The sequence below is a fragment of the Balaenoptera musculus genome, chromosome 7 (assembly GCF_009873245.2).
Source record: "Balaenoptera musculus isolate JJ_BM4_2016_0621 chromosome 7, mBalMus1.pri.v3, whole genome shotgun sequence".
NCBI lineage: Eukaryota > Metazoa > Chordata > Mammalia > Artiodactyla > Balaenopteridae > Balaenoptera > Balaenoptera musculus.
The window spans coordinates 65,756,129-65,781,847 of record NC_045791.1 but is presented as its reverse complement, the minus strand read 5'-3'; the positions used below and the strand labels follow the sequence as shown (position 1 = coordinate 65,781,847).

Here is a 25,719-nt window from a genome sequence, read left to right as displayed (position 1 = left end):
AGTAAGAAAATACAGTTTCTTAATTTAAGAAACTCTGAAAGACAATATGCAGTGGTTAGGTATCAGTATTAATGCAAGGATGATTTGCTGTATAACTTTAAAGTGTCTTTAAATGTCTCTAGAAGCATAATTGCATTGACTTAAAATAACAAGAGATAAAGGTCTCTAAATCCAGTGTTTGGGTCCACAGACTACTGAAAAACTAATCACTTGTGAATCTAAACATAAGTTCTGAAATCACAGTCTATGAACATGAGAAAGTGATACTAATTTACCTAGAGCTATCCAAAAACATCTTTTATATAAAATTAGATATAACTGTTTTCTAAAAGCAAACAAGAAGAGTCAGAAAAGTAGAGCCAGAGAAAATATGATGAAGCTCATTTCACTGGGGACTGGAATTTATTTATTTATTGAATTATTACCACCACAGGGAACAGAGAATCAAAATCTCCCTCCCTCTCCTTCCTTCCGTGAGCAATTCTGATGCTTCTCATGGAGCCAGCACGAAGAATACAGGCCCTTTGAAAACACCCACTGCTCCATCAATGCTGGTTTGTTTCCTCCTAGTGATGAGAAGGAAATGATCCTGAAAGCATCTAACATTTTAAAACAAAAACTCTTTACTAAAGTTAAAAAAAAAAAAAAAACAAAACCCCAAGTCCATGTTAAGTCTTAAAATAATGGGTGTGAGTCAGGTCAAAACGGGCCAGGAAGAGGATGAGTTTAAAGGAACATATGAACTCAGTTTTGGTAAAACATTTAAAATGTTAAAATACCAACTAACTGCATGAGTTAAAATAACAACTAACTAGTAATAAAGGAATTAGATTAATTGATTTCTAGGTTGCCTGCCAGTTCTCCAATTGTATAATTCTCTACTGGAGAACAACAGATTATATCAGGAGAAACAGTTTCATTAAAAAACACACATATATATAATTCTTTAGTATAAATTTATTTTGTATTAACAAAGAGAAGGGAGACTATTTTTCTCTGTGTTCTTTAACTTTCTAATTTGCAGGACTGTTGCAACTGGACAGATATCTAGACACCACTCTGAAAGACAGAAAATTCACCTAGAGGACAAAAGCAAACTTAGGAGGCTGTTTTTCAGATGGCCTGATTGTTCTAATTGCAATGAGTTGGCAACTGTATGGCAGAGAGGCCAGAGAGCAGCTAAGTTTTCTATTTTCTATTAAATACAAAGAGCAGTAATATCCAGAAAATACTCCACAGCATTTTTCTTGACTGGAAAATTGGCACAGCCAGGGTTTGCCCAGCCTACGGCCAAGCCCTTATGGGAACAGGTTATAAGTGTTCCAGCAAGCCATTTCGGTGGCAGGGCAGTGATGTGACTTCTGACCTTCTCTAGAACAGATATTGTTGGTGAGAGGTGACATCCATTCACTGAATTTGGAACATAAACATAGGTGCTTCTCCTTTTATTAAGGGACGTATTTAACAATCATGCAGGCAAGCCCGTCTTTCTACACAAAGAGACTTTGACCGTGCCAGGTGCTACATGTTCTCCTCTGTCAGTGCACATCATCAGTCTAGCGTTTGAGAAAAGACTTACTATTAAGAAAACTGGGCAAGGGTCAGTCTGTTAGTAACATCTGCTTCCTAAAAAAGGAAAGCATGCTGCAAGGAGATTTTCCCAAATGCCACCATAACAGAGGTTACAACACAAACCAAGATATAATCCATTTAAGAATATCCACAATTATCTTTAGTTTTTTTCCTTTTCCATAATCATTCACTTCCCCACAACTGTAGTATGGGCATGATGTAAACTATCCTTTCTTCATTTGTACACTGCTTCATCGCTTGTAAAGTACCTTCATAGACATTATCTCCTTAAATCCACATGACAAACTTGAAGGGTAGGTATTATGCTTATTTGATAGATGGGGAAAACTAAGGCTGGCAAACTTAAATCACTTGCCCAAGGTCACATCTAGTGCGTGTCAGAGGTTGAATGTGAGCCATCACCTTCTAGTTTGCATTCCCCATAACCACAGAGCCAAAGCAAAAACAACAAGAGAGGGAACAAGGCCGACTTACATAAGCATGGTTGTGCCTAAAGTAGCTTATAGTATAACCAATATCAAACAAAATATTTAAAAGGGCACTGTGGTAACAGAATAATTCCCCCCACCCCGCCACCCAAAGATGTCCAAGTCCTAACCCCTGGAAACTTACATTTGAATATGTGACCTTACATGGCAAGAGGGACCTTGCAGGTGTGATTAAATTAAGGGGCTTGAAATGGAAGGTTACTCCAGATTTTCTCGGGAGGTCTGATATAGTCACAATGGGGAGGCAGAAGAGTCAGTGTCAGAGCGGTGTAGCCTGAGAAAGATTCAACCAGCCACTGCTGGCTTTAACAACGGAGGAAGGGGCTACAAGCCAAGGAAGGTGGGTGGCCTCTAGAAGTTAGAAAAGGCGTGAAAACAGATTCTTCCCTAGAGCCCCCAAGAGGAATGCAGCACTGCAGACATCTTGATTTTGGCCCAGTGAGACAGCTGACCTTCAGAACTGAAGACAATAAATTTGTGTTGTTTTTAAGCCTCCAAGTTTATAGTAACTTGTTATGACAGCAATATGAAACTAACTGAGGCATGAAGACAAAATTGAGATAACAGACTACCCCTAGCCTGCTACATAAATATTCTTGATATTGTTTTGCATACCAACAAATCTGTACCAACGAACTGTATTTTGCATAATACAGTTTTAGAATATTTTTACTTCCTAAAATACATAGACCATTAATCCTTAAACTAAAGCAGATTTGCTTAAGTTCTACTTTCCCGCATCTACATTCAGATAAATTGTGTTTTCTACATGACAATCATCTTTTTTTTTAGGAGTAGGGGAATAAGATACAAACTACTATGTATAAAATAAATAAATAATTAAATAATTCTCTACTGGAGAACAACAGATTATATCAGGAGAGGGGAATAAGACAGGAGTAGGGGAATAAGATACAAACTACTTTTTTTTAGGAGTAGGGGAATAAGATACAAACTACTATGTATAAAATAAATAAACTAGGGCTTCCCTGGTGGCGCAGTGGTTGAGAATCTGCCTGCTAATGCAGACGACACGGGTTCGAGCCCTGGTCTGGGAAGATCCCACGTGCCGCGGAGCAACTAGGCCCGTGAGCCACAACTACTGAGCCTGCGCATCTGGAACCTGTGCTCCGCAACAAGAGAGGCCACGATAGTGAGAGGCCCGCGCACCACGATGAAGAGTGGCCCCCGCTTGCCACAACTAGAGAAAGCCCTCGCACAGAAATGAAGACCCAACACAGCCAAAAATAAATAAATAAATTTAAAAAAAAAAAAACTCCATCCCACACCACAGTCTTTAAAAAATAAATAAATAAATAAATAAATAAATAAATAAGCTATAAGGATATACTGTACAGCACAGTGAATATTGCCAATATTTTATAGTAACTATAAATGGAGTATGATCTTTAAAAATTGTGAATCACTATGTTATACACCCGAAACGTATATAATATTGTAAATCAACTATACCTTAATTTTTTTAAAAAAATCATCTTAGTACAAAACAAATCATACTCCAAAATGATCTTTTAATTTTCACTAATTCAACAATGTTTCAAAGTCCAGATTATTCTGTCAGTTTACAGAAAAATCAGTTTTCAGCCATTATGCAAACCTTGGTTAAAACCTACAAATTTTGTGGAGTCACTAGATGAAGGGGTTTAAAAATCCAAGTGGGCAACTAGTATTTTGAAGCAAGATATAATATTTCAATCACTATACAGGCATGTAAAATAAGACACTAGGTTTTCCTTTTTACACCCTAGTTGTGGTTTTCTTTACATATTACATCAAGAAAATCAGCAGGAAAAAGAAAAAGAAGACAAATCATACAAAAGGACACAACTAGAAATGTAATAAAGTTTATGTTTAGAAGTTAACAAAACAAAACAAAGAAGACAAGCAAAAGTAAAAAGCTTGAAAGAAAATTAACAGAGAGCATGTTTGGGCACTAAGTTTCACAAATCCATGAAATAAGAAATTTTAGACTGAGGTTTCCTTTTGTTCCTTCAGACTCAGTAATGCACAAATACCATTCAAAAATCAAAGCACTAAGTAAGCTTACCATCTTGGATTGAATTTTCTGCTAAATTAAACTGTTCATCACAGAACCCTACATTATCCCTTAATTGTTTAAAAGGCATGTCTACAATATTTTGGAGATAACCATATGATAATATTCATTATTTCATGTAACTTGCATAATTCTACCAAAAATAATGATTAAGAAAATTAATAGAATGGGTACTGAAAGTGTTACTTTCTCTGTAATGTTCACATCAAATCTACTTAGCATGGCAAGGAACCAAGATCTACCCACTGAGCTCTAGATCCTTTTATTTTTAATACAGTGCTCTTATGTGTTAGGCTTGATGGTGAATTTATTTGATTGGACTGCTGGTTTAGAATATCTTTTTAAAGTTCATTTAGATCCTCCCTCAGTTTACTTCCAGCTTCATTTCTCAACATGCTCTCAACTCCCTCACATTACACATATACATCTTATAGATAGATGCATATATGCAGGTCACATGGAATTATTGATTTTCCTTCATAAACATCTTTTACTAATCTATGCATATATTGTTTCCTCTGCCTGGAACCCTCTTCCACATCTGGTGAATTCTACCTCATCTTTTATTAGCTACCTAAAATATCACCAACCGATCTGGGAAGCTTTCCTCAAAGGCCCCAAGCAGAGTTAGATACTTTCCAGGTATGCCTCATTTATTTTGGTATAAATCTATTTGTGTCTACTGCTCAGAGTTAAAGTGAAGTAAATTTAGATTGGTCTTCCAAACATATTTTTGAAATCTTCCTTCCTCTCCCTCTACCCAAAATCATGCCCTGCAGTAAGAAGAAAAGCACACTGAAAGTATTCATCTTTCCTCCTTAAGAGCTAAGAAACTGTTACACTATCCTAATACCAAAATCCAGACTTTTTTCCTTAGATACTACTACATGTCTTAATGCATGTGACGAGGCACAGTAAAATGGCCTAATAAATTATACACCATCTAATATCTAGGTATATCTGTGGTAAACAGAACATAAAATTGGTCCATGAATTATTGAACAGTAACAGATACACACTGGATTTGTAAAGGATGTTTTCTGACTATTATCTTTTTTTCCAACCCAAAAGAGAAAAAGGTACTCTCTTACTACTATTCTTTTTCTTCTTTTGAAGGACCCTAAGTTTTAGTTCCCTAAACAAGCTCTAATCTATCATTTCTTAGCTGTGCCACATAAGATAGACTTTCTCTGACTTTCATAGGCATATTGCTTAGACTCAGTCAGATACTACCATAAAAACTTTGAATCTCTAGCAAGTGATGCAGAGAGCCAGGGATGGGTAAGAAATTATTCCCATGGTGTTGCCCCATAGTCAGTAAGAGCAATTCCAATAGCAATAAAACCCTACACTACTGGTTCCTCTGTTAGCTTCTCTTGCCCATTTTTCAGAAAACTATCAAGTTACCAATATCCTGCCAATAAATTCCTATTCAGCAAAATTTAGCCAAAGTGAATTTTTATTGCTTTGCACGAAGAACCCAACACCTGCATGCAATAAACACACATATACAACCTACCATATGCCAGGCACTTCTCCATACACTAGCACACAATGGTGGGCAGAAACACATCTGTTCCCTCTCTGGAGAGTTTACAGTCTAATCAGGAAAACAAACACATCATAAGATAACCAGAAAAAAAAAAGAAAAGAAAAGAAAAGAAAACAAGTATAAATTTCAGCTAAATGAAGAAAAAGAGCTGTACTTAGTGCACTGACAGCCTGTATAGCAGAACCTGATCTAAAAGGAAGAAGAAGGAAATGGGAAAGGACATTGATAATATACTATTTAACACCAAGCATTTATAGTATCTCCAAAAAGTACCTTACTGTAAAAAATTTTATTGTGATCCTGGAGCTAGCTGAAGTTTGTTCTTTTCACAGGAAGGGATAAAGTCATTATTCTGTTTTTTCTAAAGAGAAATAGCCCAAGAAACAAATGAGCCTAGAGCAGTACTTCGAACAGTTACAAACTTCAAATGTTGATGCAACAACTATCAGGAGGGCTTCTCGGGGCTCAACTAAACTTTCAGACTCACAAAACTACCAAAGGCTACACACAGCAGCCGTCTATTTAGAGGCTATAGGACAGAACCAGGCATAACCTCCCTGATGAGAGTCCTTACAGGAACCTCCCTGTGCAGCAGTACACACAGCTGTCCAGAGCTCTTCTCTTTGCCTCATCAGGAGACAGCTCAGATGTGAAGAAACAAGATCTGGTGGGTACAGCAGCTACCCATGCTTCAACGCCTCCTGCCCCATAGGAATGGTATCTCTTGTAATGACCCCACAGCCAGAGCTTTCAGAGTTCCCGCAAAGGACATGCCAGTTGTAAGAGTCACTGCACTCAGGGAACTCCAAAGCTATGGCTTCCCCATCAGGTATTTATAGTCTATTTACAGTTTCTCCCAGTCTAAATGCGATATACCAACCAGGGGCTTATTCTTAGCATAAGCAATGATACCTAGTCAATTAGCCACTCAGGACCCGGTAAAACAGAACAAGAAACTTAACAGAAGATCGAGTTGGCATACAGAATAGGAAAGGGTTTTAATAGCCCTTTTCCAAAAGCTGACCACTGATAATTTTACTCAACTTTAATATCCCTACGTGTATTATTCAGTTAGGCTATATTACACTATAGTAACAAGCATCCCCAATATCTATTAGTCAAAAATAACAAAGGATTACTTTATACACATACATTGTGGGTCAGTAAGAGTCTAACTTTCATGTCTTCCTCACTCAGGGACCCAGGCTGAGGGAGGTTCTATTATTTACACTATCACTATTCACTATGGCATCTGGTAAGAGAAGAAGCAGAACAATGCCCCAACTCCTAAACACCTCCACCCATAAATGACACATTTCTGCTCATGTTTCATTGGCTAGCAAAAGTCACAGGGGCTTACCTAAATTCGAGGTTATTCCCAGAAATATGATACTAATGAATAGTTGCAATATCTACCATATCATGTAAGAGCTAATTTAAACAAATAATTTTATAAATTTTACTTCCCAAATATTAAAAACATGAGGATGGAGCCCTTTTAAGCACTAAAATCTCTTCTGGACTCAGAAACACAATAAAGTAGAGAAAATAAACTAACTAGTTGAAACTTTTCATGATCACCCTGGGAATGTAGTACAGCTGTGGAAAGGTAGGTAATTTTCCCAAGGTAACACTGGAAGACTGGCAGAGGCTGGATTTGAACCCAGGCCTGTGTGACTCCATGGCCTATTTCCTTTTCATGACACAACAACGTATAGCAAATATGGATGGAGTGAATGAAGAAAGAAGAGTTAAAGGGTAAACTCCACAAGAGTATCAAGAAGGTTAGGAGGCAGGGAACTCTATTCAATATCCTGTGACAAACCATAACGGAAAAGAATATGAAAAAGAATACATACATATGTATAACTGGGTCATTTTGCTGAACAGAAGAAATTAACACAATATTGTAAATCAACTATACTTCAATAAAATTTTTTTTAAAAGGTTAGGAGGAATAAGGGGACAAGATATCAATAGTTTCAGACAGGCAAAGAGTGGAGACATTAAATAAGGAAGGAATGGAGAGTGAGGTGAATTATAAGAGAGAGGTTCAATAAGATGAGGGATCAAGTGTCCACTGAAGTAGGCTGCCACCAGCGATTTCAGTCCGGGCCACTGCTGGGCTGGGCTTAGGGAGCTGCCAGACTGAAAGGGCTGAGCATGGGAGGTGATGAAGAGAGGCACCGTGTTCAATACCCTGCTTGTGAAGAAAAGGAGAAAGGAAAATGGCTAAAAGAAGACACATGCTCAAGGGAAAGCTGTTTTGGTTAGTTTTTCAGGTAGGAAAAATTTAACCATGTTTGAAAGTTTAAAAAAAAAAAAGAGAAAGAAGGGAGCAGGGGAAAAGCAGGAACATAGAGTTAAATGAGAAGGTTCCTGAGAAGGGAGAAGTAATAAAAATATAAAACAGCTTATACTAAGTGAGCCATGATAGTGTGCCAGTCTCTACACTAAGCACTTTACATGTCTTAACACATGTAAATCACCTCATTCCATTTAACGCATTCCTATGGAGCAGGGTTGATGAGGACACCATGTCAGTCAGGGAGAGGGTAGTAACCTGTTAGTAACTTGTGCAAGTTAAACAGCTGTAAACAACAGAGCTGGGGCTTGAGTCCCAGGCAGTTTGCCTTCAGAAACCACATTTATCCACTCAGCTACTGTCTCCCAACACAAGACAGGGGTGAGGGAGAGAAAGAGGGAAAAGCCACTATCTCCCTCGAGATAACGGAGAAGATAAAAGGCATCAGTGGGGCAGAGATGTTTATGTGTTTGGGTTCAGATGGGACAGAGGTGTAAGAAAAGTTCAGGTGGATTCTGTAAGTTGTAAGCATTTCTTCCACAGTCAAGACACAGTCTAATGGTGTTGTGTCCAGATATATGTACATGTTCATGACTAGATTATTGAAAACTATATTCTCCTCTTTTAAATTCAAACACTATTTGGATAAAAATTCCAATGTAAAAAATGCAGTCAATTTGTATATTCTTTTCATAAGAGGAGTCTCAGAGGTTATACAAAATGATTAGAGAAATATCATAAGCAAGGACAAAAAGAGAACAGAACAAAAAACCCATATTTGTAAACATATAACGAAAGGACTTTCGTTATTCCCACACTATAGAAAAAGCTCTTATGATTCATTCATCCATCTATTCAATTTATTGGGTACCACTTGTGCCAGGCACCGGGCATTGTTCTAGGCCCTGGGATTTCAGCAGTGGACAAAACAGATAAAAACTATCCCGGTGGAATACATATCCTAATTGAAAGAAAGAGGCATTAACTAAAAATAAATAACTTCTATAGCAATGTGAGCGCTAAGGAAAAAATAAAGCTGAGAAGTGGATGGAAGCACAAAGTGGGAAAGGGGGAACTGGAATTTTAAATAAGCTGGTCAGAGCATTACTAAGAAGATGGCATTTGAGCAATTCCCACAGGGGGTGGTGGAGGAGCACCCATTGTACACTGGGGGAATCAATGCTCCAGGCAATGGAAACAGTCCAGGGGAAGGCGAGGTGGGAATGTGCCTACTGTTCACAAGCCACGGCAAAGAGGTCCAGTGAGGCTGGAAGAGCATGAAGGAGGGGAGAACACTAGAAGATGAAGGTTAAGACAGAAATGGTGGGCTGGAATACTCAGTCCTCTCGGCTACTGCGGGACAGATGGGGAGATATTAGTGGAATCTGAACGGAAGTGTCATAATCTGAATATTTTAAAAGAATCACTCTGGCTGCTCTAGAGAACAAACAGCAGTGGGTACCCAGGGCGGAATCGGGGAGAACTGCGAGGGGGGTGCTGGCTCTCTTCCCTCTGCCCCTCCAGGTCTCCTCTCCACCGTTCCCCACCCTGCTCCTTGCCCAGGACGCTGACCAGCGTGAACTCACGGGCAGCCAGGCCCGCTGGCTCCCACTTGGATTCAGCCAGTGGGGAGCACGCACAGAGGTGAAAGGGAGGAAGGAGAGCGAGGCCAGGGTTTTATTCCCATGTTCCTTCCAGTCACCTTGGGCTGGCTACTGTCCTCTGACAAAAGCCACAGTTCCCTCACGTGGCTCTCTCCACTGCCTGGATTCTGGTAACTGCTCCCTTCCCTTTCTCCCTTCAGGCTTAGAGGCCAAATTTTAACTAGTGCCCACTTACTTTGTGAATAGTCCCCTTACTAAAAGCTCCTCAAACTATCCCAATTTAAGTGTGCCATCTCTTTCCTTTACTAATTCAGGAGCCCAGGGCAACAGTCCAGGTGAAAGACAGTGGTGGCTTGAACTAGGATGTTAGCAGCAGAAGGACAAAGAAGCAGTTAGACTCTGACTTGCTGAGATTTTATGTCAAGCATGACTCCAAATTTTGGCCTAAGTAACCAAAAGGATGGAGTGCCATCAACTGAGATTCATTTTTTTTAATCCACTAATCAACAGAAAATATGTGCAAATATATTAAAAGTGGCTCAGAGGAAAAGGAATACTATGGCTTACAAACAAATGCAAAGATGATTAGTCTTACTGTTAATTAAAGGAATACAAATTAATATAATATAAAATAATATAATAATACAACATTACATATATAAATTATACATATATAATACATAGAATAATGATATGATATATAATATAAAATTGACAAAGATAAAAAATATGGTGATAAATGGTATTGGCATGGATGTCAGAAAACACTGGAGGGGTGTAAACTTCTGTGAAAAATAATTTGCAATTTCTATCAAAACAGTACATATACTTTTTTTTTCATTGAAGTATAGCTGATTTACAATGTTGTGCCAATCTCTACTATACAGCAAAGTGACTCAGTTCTACACACGTAGACATTCCTTTTCTTATATTCTTTCCCATTATGGTTTATCACAGGATAACGAATACAGTTCCCTGTGTTATACAGTAGGACCTTGTTGTTTATCCATCCTATATATAACAGTTTACATCTGCTAATCCCAGACTCCCAGTCCTTCCCTCTCCCAGCCCCCTCCCCCTTGGCAACCACAAGTCTGTTCTCTATGTCTATGAGTCTGTTTCTGTTTTGTAGATAGGTTCATTTGTGCCATATTTTAAATCCCACATAAAAGTGATATCATATAGTATTGGTCTTTCTCTTTCTGACTTACTTCACTTAGTATCATAATCTCTAGTTGCATCCATGTTGCTGCAAATGTTATTACTTCATTCTTTTTCATGGCTGAGTAGTATTCCATTGTATATATGTACCACATCTTCTTTATCCATTCATCTGTTGATGGACATTTAGGTTGTTTCCATGTTTTGCCTATTGAGAATAGTACTGCTATGAACATAGGGGTGTGTGTATCTTTTTGAATTAAAGTTTTGTCCAGGGATATGCCTAGGAATGGGATTGCTGGATCATATGGTAATTCTATTTTTAGTTTTCTGAGGAACCTCCACACTGCTTTCCATAGTGGCTGCACCAACTTACATTCCCACCAACAGTGTAGGAGGGTTCCCTTTTCTCCACACCCTCTCCAGCATTTGTTATTTGTAGACTTTTTAATGATGGCCAATCTGACCAGTGTGAGGTGGTACCTCATTGTAGTTTTGATTTGCATTTCTCTAATAATTAGTAATGTTGAGCATCTTTTCATGTGCCTACTGGCTATCTGTATATCTTCTCTGGAGAAATGTCTATTAAGGTCTTCTGTCCATTTTTCAACTGGGTTGTTTGTTTTTTTGTTGTTGAGTTGAATGAGCTGTTTGTATATTTTGGAGATTAGGCCCTTGTCATCACATCATTTGCAAATATTTTCTCCCATTCCGTAGGTTGTCTTTTTGGGTTTTTTTATGGTTTCCTTTGCTATGCAAAAGCTTGTAAGTTTGATTAGGTCCCATTTGTTTATTTTTGTTTTTATTTATATTGCCTTGGGAGACTGACCTAAGAAAACACTGGTACGATTTATGTCAGAGAATGTTTTGCCTATGCTCTCTTCTAGGGGTTTTATGGTGTCATGTCTTATGTTTAAGTCTTTAAGCCATTTTGAGTTTATTTTTGTGCATGGTTTGAGGGTGTGTTTTACCTTCATTGATTTACATGCAGCTGTCCAACTTTCCCAGCACCACTTGCTGAAGAGACTGTCTTTTTCCCATTTTATATTCTTACCGCCTTTGTCGAAGATTAATTGACCATAGGTGTGTGGGTTTATTTCTGGGCTCTCTATTCTGTTCCATTGATCCATATGTCTGTTTTTGTACCAATACCACATTGTTTTGATTACTGTAGCTTTGTAGTATTAAAACAATACATATACTTTGATCTAAAAATCCTGCTAGGACTTTATCATACAGACATACTCACACACTTGCACAAATACCTGTGTATAAGATTTTCACTATAGCAGTGTTTAAAATTACAAAAAAACAGAAACAATCTAAATGTCTATCAACAGGAAATATGAGTTAAATAATTTAGGCTATATATACTATAAAACAGAATACTATCAGTGGTTTGCAAAGAATGAGTTAAATCTATATATGTCTATGAGAGATTATATTGGGCAGGGAGGGGTGGGGGTTGAGTCAGGTACCTAATAGTAATATTTAGTATATTCCTATTTGCGAGTTTTTTTTTTTTAAGGATGTACAGATATATAGGAATAAGAAAATTCTAGGAAGATCAAAGAAACTATTTAAAGTGATTGCCTCTAAGCAGGCTAATGGGAACAAGTCCTATTTTTTCACTGTCTACCCTCTTGGACTGTCTGAAATTTTTTCAATAAAAATAATACTAAAGCCAGATTTCAAAAAAGACCAGTAATAAATTATCTGGCACTGCACAAAACCTGTGGTGTTGAATACAGAAATATATCTGAACAGTTCAACATTTTTTTTTATTAGTGTTCACATGTTGTTAGAAGATATAAATGCCCTGACCCATAATATCCTGAATCACAGGTATATTTCTCTATTTGTGGTAAAATTGAGCCTATTTACATACTCCTGGGGTTTTCCAAATGCCAGCCATACATGCAAAAAACAACAAAGTTTAATGTAGATAGTTTCAAATGGAAAAAAGCAAACATGTGACCCAATCTCTATGAAGAACTGGCTTAACGACACTCATTTTGGTACTGGTCATGATATCAAATGTAACAGTCCACATCATGATTTCTGTTTCACTGGTATTGTAATTCCCAGAACGAATATATTTTAGAACTAGCAGGAAATAACAATATGGAAAAAAATATTAATTTTCTTCAGGCTTATCTTAAAATATTCTGTCAAAGCCAGCAAATCAAAACTGGTAAAAAATTTTGCAGAACTATTGTACCAGAAGAATGTCACACTATTTCTTTGAGGAGTCTAAACTTTCACAAATGTAGATAAATATATCAATACAAATGTGTACAGGATTACGTTTATTTTATTTTACTGATGTAAATGTAAAACTCATTTCTTATTTCTCATCTTCCTTATGCTATTTTCCTCCTTACCACCACAATCTGACACTGGAATTTGTCCCTGTTAGATAAAACTTTAATGTTATCAGAACCATAACATATTATTTTCCCAATAAATTTTGGATAAGAATTTTTTTTTTAAGTCAACCAAATCCACTTGAATACAAAATATTCCTCAACTGGTTTTGAAAGCACAACCCAAGACTTTAGATTATTTCACGATTAAGGAGTCAGTGAGTCAATTTTGCTGACAAGAGAAAGGACAAAAGCCTTTCTCAGAAGAGGTGCAAAAACATTTTAACAGATTTTCCCCAGGCTTCTGCAGATTGACATTATCAGGGAAGTTGAAGACATCCAAAGCAGTGTGGAAACACAATATATTTTTAAGGCTTTTATATGCCACGAAATTGTACAAAAAATCATATAATAAGTCATTTGTCTTTGTATAACTTTCCCTGGGGATCTGAAGTGCTTATACATATTATTTCACTAAATTGTTACATTTAAGCTAAAGCAAGTACTTTCAAAAATTAAATCATATTTTGAAACATATCAAATGGGGAGGGACTTCCCTGGTGGCGCAGTGGTTAAGAATCTGCCTGCCATTGCAGGGGACACGGGTTCGAGCCCTGGTCTGGGAAGATCCCACATGCTGCGGAGCCACTAAGCCCGTGCACCACAACTACTGAGCCTGTGCTCTAGAGCCCATGAGCCACAACTACTGAGCCTGTGCTCTAGAGCCCGTGAGCCACAACTACTGAGCCTGTGCTTTAGAGCCCGTGAGCACAACTACTGAGCCCACGTGCCACAACTACTGAAGCCCACAAGCCTAGAGCCTGTGCTCCACAACAAGAGAAGCCACTGCAATGAGAAGCCCGTGCACCACACCACAACAAAGACCCAACACAGCCAAAAATAAATAAATAAATAAATTTATTAAAAAAATAAAATTCTATTCAAACAGGGAGAGGCAAAGGTAGGGGGAAAATATCAAATAACAGAAATTAAGAAAAGGGACCACTGCATCAACATTTACCTGTTGCATCAAATTCAATTGGCTGGCACCCACGGTGAGAAGACCAGTCACACTTGAGGACTTGCCCTCCTTCCACGATCCCAGGCTGGGTAGTGTTTGCTTTGGGAGCTCCCACCAGAAGAAACATCCTGCTAAAATACAAAAGGCAAGACAAGACTTTAAGTGGCACAAAGCATAAACAATATCTTATGATTTAGGAAGAGCAATCATTCTCTTGATTTTATCCACAAATATTCTTTAAAAACCACTCACTGAGAGCATAATCCACCTTCATTATTCATTTGGTGCTCTTTTACATACATACATTATTCAATATAGTTTACTCATCCTAGTAACACATTATAAGGCAACTTCAGGGTTACATGTCATTTAAAAATTTATGCTGGCCAAACTGTACACTTTGAATAGGTACAGTTTATTATATGTCAATTATAGCTCAATTAATTTGTTAAAAATGTATGCTGGCTAGAGACAGGGACATTTGTCTTGATTTTTGTTTTTTGTGTGTGATTTACTGTACACTTTCTATATCCTGAATATTGAACAAAGAAATAAATGATTCTAAAGTATGGTAACTTTAAATATTATCATTTTTCCATTGGGAAAACTTATCTTGTTTTAAAACTACATACTTCAATTTTTTTTTTTAATAGTGACTAACGAAATGTCTTTTTTCACTGGATAAATCTAATCAATTCCTGGTCAAAGAATAGAAGCACTATTCAATTTCTTAACAGGATAAAATTAGCAAAAGACAAAATAATCAGGAGTCAAATTTTTAAGTAAAAGAGATTTTTCTTTAGTTGTTTCTATTCATTCAGAAAAAAAATATGGATTGAGTGTCTCCTCTACTAAGGCACAGATCTGGGCACTAGAGAAACGAGGATGAATAAGACAACCTTGGTTCCTGCTCTCAGTGGAGCTTACATTCCCTTTGGGAAGAAATCGAGAAACTTGCCAAGAAAATTGGTCACTGTTACAAGTGCTACGAAAGAACCAACAATTGGCTGAGAGGTATTATTTGGGAACAAGGAGAGGAGACCTTCTTTAGATTAAGGGATGTTACCTCTAAGGAATGGAGGGGAGACACTTCCTTTGGATAAAGGGATGTCTAAGGAAGTTATCTTTAAAGAACAGGGAGAAGAGACCTCTTTCAGATAAAGCAGCAAAGGGATTTACCTCTAAGTAAATTGAGATGTACAGGATTAGAAGAAGGTCGCCAAGGAGTGTCTGTGTGTTGGGAGTGAGGGGCTAAGTGAGTGGGATGGAGAGGTGGATGGGAGGGCCCCAGGCAGAGGTACAAAGACTCAAGGCAGGAAAGGGCTTAGTCTCCAAGAGTTACAAGGAAAGAGGTGTGGCTAAAGGAGAGCAAGCTGGGAATGGCACAAGATAAAACTGCGGAGCTTGGCAAGAGCTAAATCACACAAGGTCCTTTAGCCAGGTAAAACTTTTGGATTTTATCATAAGGTCCATGTGAAGCTTCTGAAAGCTTGTTTTTTAAAGCAAGAGAATGACATAATCTAATAAAGAAGATGAAATGTGGTGCCTTATGGGGAAAGTATTAAGGGGGAGGGGGGCAAAAATGGAACAAGAAAAGCGAGAGACTTTCAGCTCCTGAGGAAGGAGGTGACGGTAAACTAGGTTGGCAGGACAGATGCAGAAAGAGATGGATGGGCAGATTTGGGAAATATCTGGGGTAGAATGAACAGGAACAGCTGGAGGCTTGAATGTGGTAGAAAGGGAAGATTAGATTAAAGCACGTCACCTAGGTTTCTTTCTGGAGTGCAGGGATGGGAGAACCACTTACTGTGCTAGAAAAGCCCAGAGAGTAGGGAAGCAGAAGGCAGACTAAGTATTTACAGGAAAACCAAGAGTTCGGTTCCCAACATGTTAGCTTGAAATACCTGTGAGACACCTAACTGGTGGTCTGTTGCTCTGAGGAGAGTTCTGCCCTTAGAGATAACGTGTTGAGAATGTCAACTTGGAACGGATGGGTTCACACAGGGAGAGGCTTCAGAGAGAAGAGGAGGAAAAAGAGGAAGCAACAACATTTAAGAGTCAGAGAAAGAGGACAGAGTAAAAGAGGCTGAGAAGAAGCTAACTGAAATACAGGAGAAGAAAACAGGATACAGATAGACACAGAAGGCCCTCCATAAATGCTATCACCATTATCATTTCATTTCCTTGTTAAACACTAAGCCACTTACATTCTTCTAGCAAAGAAAATACTCATAATTGCTTTTCACTTTTTTGTGAAGTTATGAACAAACCTACATCTTAAATATGGAATGCTTTCGTTTTAACTTTTATTTATCAATTTCATTTCTTCTGGATGTATCTGCTAAATCATATTTAGACCAGTCGAAAGATGGCTGCATGAAATGCTGGAACCCTGTTTTCGTACACTTATCTTAAAACTCCATACTCAAAATAAAGACAAAACTCCCAACCAAACCACACCCTGTTTAATAAAGCTTTATGCAGTCATAGTTGGCATCAGTAAAACACCAATGCTGGCCTTTCTCCTCATAGCCAACTTAGTTTTCATTCAGCAAGAAAAAAAATAAAGCTGAGTAAGATAGCCCTCAGCCCCCAGGAATAAGAGAGCAGCTAAGTATCATTATGCCCTCCTTTTCTATAGCAGAGCTGGTTAACAGCTAAATTATACACACACACACACACACACACACACACACACACACACACACATATATATGAAATTTACCTTTTTCAACAGGCCAAAAATTTGGCCACAAAATCACAAAACTGCCCCTCCTCATCTGAATTAAATGATTTTTTAGTACATGATAGGCAAAAAAAAATATTTCAGATAAGTATACTTTTTAGGTCTACATCTGAAGAGGCATAGGCTCATTCCTGCAATAGCCCTAATAAGGGTAATACGAGCACAGGTATGTGTATGATTTTCATGTTGTGGATAATGGCCAGTTCCAGGAGATCAGGACAGAGGAGCTGATTCTCAGAATTTGCCTAGAAACCTACAAGCAAACTCATTTCTGGACTGTCCTCACATAGCACACTACAGAATCTTTAATAATTTTTTGTCAAAGCACTTCTTCCTACCTTATAATAAACTGCTTCCTTGAATGGAGGGGCCCCTCAGTCATCTTTGTGCTGCCACATAACAAGCACTCAAGAAAAGCTTTTTAAATTGACAATTGAGTAGCAAGTAAATTTGATAGTTATAAGTCTCAATCAAAACAGCCATACATAAAAAGCCATCTCTACTAACACCAGCCCCTGTAGAATGCAGAAATCATCCTCTAATAAACATCCGATTATTTAAATTATCCTTAAAATAACTGCTTTCTGTAACGTTTCTCTTCTTAATTTTGGATTTCAGATACTTTCTTTATTGGCACTAAAGACAGAGAGGGCTGGAAAGTTATTAGGGGACACGGACTTCAGCAAAGACAGAAAAAAGGGCATCGTAGGAGAGTTCTGAATGGAAACTGCACTCATTATTGGCAGCACAGAGCTCGAGTTCCTTGGATAGGATCAGGAACAAGGCTGCTGCTTTGCATCAGACCATTTGCACGTTATAGGCATGAAATGATGGTAATTAGATGTACTAATATGGGTGTTCATCAAGTTTTCCTAAGCATACCTTCATGTGCAGTCTTGCACATTGGTGAAATGCCACAGAAATGGTAGAATAATATAAAAGGAATGTGTGAGCATTCTCAATTTCTAAGTGCTAGGTTAACGAGGGGAAAAAGCTGAGAAATAAAGTTCTTTGTGCAAAGTGTCAACATGATATTTAAGTTCCTTTTAAGAGTGTTATAGAAAGCTTTAAAAGAGAAAAATGGAGAGATAAAGACAGTAAGACTGCCTTAGACAAGTAAGTCCTAAGAGGGAGGTGTGGAGAGAAAAATTAAATATTTGTAGAGATTAAAGAGTACAGAATGGTAAAAGATGTTATATGAGAAAATTAAGGACTACAAAAGCAACACATATTACAGAAAACAAAAGCCTGTTAATGTGTTGGGAGGGTGAATTTTATGTCTTGTGTCTTTCTGCCACAATAACAAAAAACAGCCTGTTAATGAAACGCCTTACAAAAATATTAAATCATTACGACTTGAAGTTCATCTAGGAATGTCTAATGAATGTCTACAACAGCTTAATTAAAGTAAAAGAAGTGACAGACCAGAAAAAATTTCGCAATATAAGCAGCATTGTCTAATGGGCAGTTTGGGACTAAAGGCTCCAGTCACCATATAAATCAATTGAGAAAGTCACTTTAAATCTCTGAGCCTCAGTTTCCTGTTCTATTGAATGGAAATAACAATGCCCACTATAAGTACTTTAAAAAGAAAATTTCTGAATGTGGATAGTATAGATAAAAGTAAACTTAGAAAATGTGAACGCATCATAAAAATAAAAGATGACAGCAGAACTAAAAACAACAATAAAATACTCCCTAATAAAGTAGGAATAAAAGTTAATATCTGTTTTCAAGGGCCATTAATTAACCCAAATGCAAGCTCTCAAGAGAAAAAAAAAAAAAAAGGATAGGTAATAGTTGGCTTGCAACATTTCCTGACAATGGTGGAGAGCTGGGGAAGATACACAGAGTTAGCTGAGGCTGACAGAGATTTCTCTGGTAAGCAGCAAAAATCTGAAGCTGAGCAACTTAGTTTCATAAGCTTGCAACTTCCTCCTGACAGAATCCATCTCCCTTCCAAAAAGTTTGCCCAAGAATATCAGGATCCCCATCCTCACCATTCTTTTTAAATGACTTGAATCATTTTCATTAAATGACTTTAAAATTAAGGTTTACATATATATGAGCAGGCCATTAATATCATGCCAAGAAATTCTGAAAGATAAAGAGTAGAAATGTGTGTTTGGGGGAAGGGGGGTAAGAGAAGAAGAAAGAGGGAGGGAGGGAAAGTGGGGGAGAAGGGAGAGAGGGAGGGACAGAATGACGGCAGAAGGAGAGGCAGAAGGGCAAGGGAGGGGGAAGGAGAGAAGAAAGGGGAGGTAGTAAGGGAGAGGGGGAGGAAGGGGAAGAGGATGGGAGAGACAAGAGGATTCGAGAAGCCAACCAGGAGGATGCCCTTCGGACGCACTTTCAATCCAAGGTGTACTTTAAGGGCAGCTGCTTCAGGGAACATGACCTTGACTACCAAGGAGAGACAACCAGCCAAACAATGACAAGTACATTTTTTAAACTCTCCAAATGAACTAAGTTATTTGGCTGCTTTCAGCACTGACTTTTCCAAGATAAAGCATGGTTAATATATTTTGGCTGACTCTGGCTGACCAGTGAGGCTTCACCAAAAGGAACTTCCGAAAAATTATCATATACGTATATAGAAAGAAACGTGTTACTGAATGTTACTTAAGAGCTATAATTCCAGTCTCATTTACTTTTCACTAAAAAAAAAAAGCTACAGTCAACATTTATGTGATGTAAAACAGATGCATTAACCATAAATCCTATACATTTTCCCTTCTCTTCTATAATATCCTATAAACCTTGGGCCTTAATCAGGAGAAATCAACATAGGATTTGCTTTCTAAATATATAATGATGATAGAATCTATGCATATATATTATTTATGATAAGAAAAAAGAACCAGGGGCTTCCCTGGTGGTGCAGTGGTTAAGAATCCGCCTGCCAATGCAGGGGACATGGGTTCGAGCCCTGGTCCCTGGTCCGGGAAGAACCCACATGCCACGGAGCAACTAAGCCTGTGCGCCGCAACTACTGAGCCCACGTGCCACAACTACTGAAGCCCATGCGCCTAGAGCCCGTGCTCCACAACGAGAAGCCACCGCAATGAGAAGCCCATGCACCACACCGAAGAGAAGCCCCCGCTCTCCACAACTTGAGAAAGCTCGCGTGTAGCAATGAAGACCCAACGCAGGCAAAAATAAATAAATAAATTTTTTAAAAAAAGAAAGAAAGAAAAAAGAACCAATATAGCCAGAGCCACACTAAAATAAGCTGGTGCCATTTTGTAAAGGGTTGTGAAGATGGTTACAAAGGTGAAGAGAGAAACGGGACATAAGCTTTTAAAAGTAGATGCAGACTGGGACAGACTGAAAGGGGTCTTCATCCAGTTTAAGCAGTTTGGACTTCATCTCTGGACATGAGAACATTTTCGAGGAAATTTTAGCAGCAGAATACCAGAATCAAAAGATGCTTCAGAAAGGTAAAACTATTAGAAACATGTAAGATGTTTTGCAGGTCTGAGAGCTAAATGATGGGCAGAGGGGTGATGACCTGAGTGCCACAGACCACGCTTGTAACGACTGGTCAAACTACAAGTGGAAAGCAGAGATGGATGCAAGAAACATTAACAAGGGCTTCCCTGGTGGCACAGTGGTTAAGAATCCACCTGCCAGTGCAGGGGACACGGGTTCGAGCCCTGGTCGGGGAAGATCCCACATGCTGCAGAGCAACTAAGCCCGTGCGCCACAACTCCTGAACCTGCGCTCTAGAGCCCGCGAGCCACAACTACTGAGCCCACGTGCCACGACTATTGAAGCCCGCGTGCCTAGAGCCCGTGCTCCACAACAAGAGAAGCCACCACAATGAGAAGTCCGCGCGCCGCAACGAAGAGTAGCCCCCACTCGCTGCAACTAGAGAAAGCCACACCCAGCACAAAGCCCCAATGCAGCCAAAAATAAATAATAAATTAATTAATTTAAAAAAAAATTAACAAGGAAGAATTTCTAGGACCTTCTGCCTGGTGACTAATCACTGACTAATATTAGGGGTGTCCAGTAGGAGAGACAAAGAAAAATAGAAAATGAGAGGGAGGAATATGAAATTATTTGCAGGGCGACAGAGAAAATGATGGTACCATTAATAGAAACAGAGGTACAACTGACATCACTTGGTGAAAAACAGTTCATTTTTTGTCAAATTGAGGTAAGACAGGCTAGTCAAGAAGAAATGATCCACAGGCTGTTGAATATAAAGTTAGAGCTCTACTTTTAGATCAATGATGAAGCCAGGGCAGCAATATGGTTTTAAAAGCTCTCCAAGTGTTGCAAATAGGAAGTTGGGATTGAGAACCATTGTATGGTCTGTGGGACCTTCTGCGACCAGGGCACACTCACCCACACCTTGTCTTTGGGGTCATAGGACATGAAGTAACTGTAAATAAGGCTCCAATAGTGTTTAACAGGGGAAAAAGCAAGCCTTGTAATCCAGTGTTGCTCACTATAGCATTATTTTAAAATAAATATATACGTAAAATGAGAACTGTATAACATATCTTAAGAGTAAGAAAATTATTCATTTTCTTCTTAAAATTTTAAAATTTGAATACAAAAATTAAATGGAATTTGAATTTCATTTCCTCTGCATTTTGTTCCCATCCTTTCCCTTACCCCACACCATCCCACTCAAACAACTAAAGGCTGCAAACTCTTCTGGCCTCAGTTTCCTGTTCTGTAACAGTGAATTTATCTGCTTCCCTATTTCCCCTGGTGGTCTGTGGTGTAGAGTAAAATGAGATATCACAAGTAAAAGTGCTTTGTAAATTATAAAACAGGTCAAGCAATGTAAGATATCATTATTATAACTAAGCCTAGGGTGTAATTTTTAATTTCTCCAATTATTCTCCACAAGAAAAACATGCCTTTACTTCTTGGCCTGTATACAGTATTTAAATTTTACGTAAGTTTGGCAATATAATATAGTCACCATAAATTAATTCATACAGGAAAAATAACAGGGAGTGCTAATGTTTTATTTTTCACAATTTTTTTCCTTTTTTAAGTATAGCTAATTTACAATGTTGTGTTAGTTTCTGGTGTACAGCAAAGTGATTCAGTTATACATACATATGCATATACATATATATGTTCTTTTTCATATTCTTTTCCATTATAGTTTATTACAGGATATTGAATACAGTTTCCTGTGCTATATAGTAAATCCTTGTTGTTTATTTATTTTATATATAGTAGTTTGTATCTGCTAATCTCCAAATCCTAATTTATCCCCCCCCCCACCTTTCCTCTTTGGTAACCATAAGTTTGTTTTCTATATTTTTCAAATCATAATTTTTGTGACCTTTCACTTCAAACCTAAGGCTCATTTCTGGAGGAATTTCATTGTGGAGTCACCTTAATATTTTTGCTTAGTACTTCCTTTTTCCTTCTTTTTAATTAACATCGATTCATTAGTTTTCACAACAATATGGAGATAATTCAATAACAATTTTCTGTAACAAGAAAAATGAGACAGAAAACAGTTCTATAGCTTGCCAGAGGTATTTAGACACCTATAGAAACCGGAAGCAGCAGGAGACCTCATTACCCTTGCATCCTCATTAATACAGGCACTCTTCCTTCAGAAGAAAGGAAACTTTAATTAGCACTTTTCTATTATGTGAATTTTTTTTCCCTTTAGAAGTTTATTATCACACCAAATAACAACAATAAATGCAGCTGGTAATATTGTAAATGGCATCCACATGCACCCTGGATTCCAATGCTTGTTAACTTTAAAAGTACCTTTTTACAAAATTAAGCATAAATTTGCATTAATCTTTGTTAAATCTGAAAAGCTCAGAAGTAGAAACCTTTGTTTACATATATTTTGGTTTTTTTAATCTCCAAGTTGATTTATATTTTTTATCTTAGGCTATACCTAGACCTCACTAGTCTATCAGTACAAAGTCACTGAAGAAAGTTTCAAAATGTTGTATGAAACCAAACCAAGTTCAATTTTACCTTACCATTAAAGGCCCACGTGGGAGGTCATGTAAACAAACCTGTGAGGTCATAGTATATTCAACAACTATAATGACTAATCACAAACTAGCCATCCAGCCTCGCAGCCAAAAATAGGAAATATCTCATGCTAACAGTTCAGTATTACTGCATTTTCCATAGTAAAAACACTTAAAGTTTATCATTTTGTCATGTATCTTTACACTACAGAACTCAGAGGGTTGCCACCGAATTAAGAGCCACATTTGCAAACCACTCCATCCACTTGGAAGTATTTAAGTGCTAACTCTGGCTACTCTAAGTACCAACTCTTGACAAAAGACAATATATATTTTCAAAATTATTAGAATTTCTGTAGAAATTAAATCCAAAAGAGCACCCTTGGAAGCAACTAAAATCCTCTGCACTATAAAGGCATACATCCTGCCGAATGTGGTAACAGTCATGGAAAAATATTTAGATCATCCTCAAATTAGGCATGTATGAAGAGGAAAAATAGTACTAAAAAGTACTGACCATTAAAATTATCCTCCCTCTCCCCACAAAAAAAAAAAATACTGTAAAGTATAGAAAAAAATTAAAAACAAAAATACGTTGTTACAATTTCTACGAGCTTAGAAAGAACTCTAAGAACAATTCTCCCTCTTGGAAACAAGAGTTAAACATCAGAAGACATCCAGGGAACACATTAAATCAGTATTTCTAACGCTAAAAAAGGGGGTGGGGTGGTGAGAATGACGTCAGCGTTCCGTAAGGTCAGAGACAACTTTTAATCCAATAATGACAATAACTCCGTTCCAAATCCTGTGCAACGCGAAACGCTGCCAATTTGAAACATAACTGAATTCTTAAATACTACACTATTCAAATGACCTTTAGTGAGTGAAAACTCAGCAAACATGCTTTTCTTTCTGAACAATGACCTAAATAATGAATCACTATAAAAAGAACAGATGACACATCCAATTCATCTGTTCACCCTCAAATGTGCAAAGGTTTGACAGTCTCAGAGATAAGACACTGATAATGAATTTACTAAACAGAATGGTCATTTTAGTCATCAGAATGTCTGGAAAAGGAGATGAGGAGAAACAGAATCAGACTGAGAGGCGTAAAGAATGGGGGAGGGCTTGTTTAGGGAGAGCGAAAAACACGGGTGTTTAAGTCTGTGAAGCCAAAAAACAAAAAGACTACAGGGAAGGCTAACTGGTACGGGAGAAAAAGAAGTTCGGAAATGAAATTGACCAAGTCCCGGACACCAGCAGAGGCGGCGCGGTGTCCAGCCAGACCAGCCTTTGTTGATTTCCTACTTTCCCCTAATTTCAATCACAGGTCTGCTTCAAAGCGCTCCCTCTGAGGAGAGGAGAAGGGGGAACTGGGTGGTGGGAGGTGCACGGGTTCACCTCCCCCAAGTATTTCATCCACCCAGAACCTAAATCGCCCAGTGGGGGTAGGGAGGGTTAGAGGGAATGGATAGAAAGGCGCCGGAATCTCTTGCAGAGATCTCTCCCTGTGGGAAATCGCAGGGTGGGTGCGTGCGATGGGGGAGGGGGCCGACTCCCCTTCCAAGTGCGGCCACTTACGAAGACGCGCTGGGCACGAAGAAATCAACCGCGAAGCCGAAGTAACTTCCCTCGGGGCCAGAGTACTCCGCAGGACTGTCCACATCTAGATTGAAGGCGCCGCAAAGAGGCAGCAGGAATCCGGGGAGAAGGAGCAGGAGGCGGCGGGGGCGAAGGCGCAGCCACCGCCGCGGCAGGGAAGCCATCGCCGAAGTGCGCGCGGGGCGCCAAGCCCGGAGACGCGGCCACCCCGCCCGGAGCGCACGGTGCCCGCGGCCCGCCGCCTGCGCGCGCCGAAACTTGCCAGCTGCTCGCTTCCCGGCGAGTCCCGGACAGCGCCGGGGGAGGCAGGAGGGCTGAGCTTCCGAGCGGCCGCCCGGGAAGTGGGGCGCAGGGCGCGCGGGGCGGGGACAGCAGCGCGGGCGGCCCCTCGCCTCCCTCTCGCTCGGCCGCTCAGCGCCGCGCCTCGGGCTCGGGACTGCAGGGTTGGGCGCCGCACCCCCAGCCGGAGTGCTGCCGCGGCCAGTGGGAGGAGGCAGAGCAGGAGGAGGAGCCGCCCCGGAGGCTGAGCCAACGCGCAGGAGGAAGTGGGGGAGGAGAGTCGGCCTCGGCCTGGGGCAAGTCGAGCGCACTTCCGTGCGCACTCTCGCCTGCTGTCCCAAGAACAGAGCTCCTGTACCGAGGCCCCAGACCCTCAGAGCCCTCTGGAAGCACTCCTGGACTAGGGCCTCAGACCCAGGACTGGGAGGAGGGAGGTGGCGGGGTGGGGGAGATGCTCAAGCGTCCCAACCCGCCCGCGTCCAGCAGCGCGCCAAGGGCACCCGAATGCCGCCGGCAACTGCTGTGCGACTTTTATTTAAAAGTGAGGAAAGCTTTATCCGTTTCTCGTGTTTCTGCTACTTAAAAGCCTGGCAGGCACTCACAACCGAAACTCTATAATTAATGGTCGTTTTCCTCCCCACTCTAGCCCACACGCAAACACTGAACTTAATTATAAACTTTCAGAATGCTAGCACAGCCTCTTCCAGGCAAGTTGTATTAAAGCTGAACTTCAGCCGTCCACGAAAGGATGGGCAAGGCAAAGAATCAGCAGAAATCGTTTTAAATCACATCAGATTAGTCAAAACCTTATTCCTAGTTTATTAGGGGAAGTCGCATGATTCGGATAACTAACTGGTTGATTTAGGACATTTGGGTAGAAATATGATTTTAGAGTTGGAAGAAGGAATATGCACCTTGGGGTCCCTTGGGGCTTGCTTGCTGCTGGT

At 39.3% G+C, this 25,719-nt stretch overlaps 1 protein-coding gene across 2 annotated transcripts in view; it reads right to left on the bottom strand.

The window, feature by feature from the left end:
* The window catches only part of ITGAV (integrin subunit alpha V), an 87,784-nt gene extending 62,845 nt beyond the window's left edge, over positions 1–24,939 (bottom strand). Inside the window, exons 1-2 of one of the 2 annotated variants that reach the window (XM_036858216.1) lie at positions 24,473–24,939; positions 14,168–14,295 (exon numbers count right to left, since the gene is read on the bottom strand). In XM_036858216.1, coding sequence (XP_036714111.1) covers positions 14,168–14,295; positions 24,473–24,657 — 313 coding nt within the window. In that variant the 5' untranslated portion in view covers positions 24,658–24,939. Of the gene's footprint in view, positions 1–14,167; positions 14,299–24,472 lie in introns of both variants that reach the window. The other variant, XM_036858214.1, reaches the window with a different exon arrangement.
* Between the last annotated feature and the right edge of the window lie 780 nt (positions 24,940–25,719).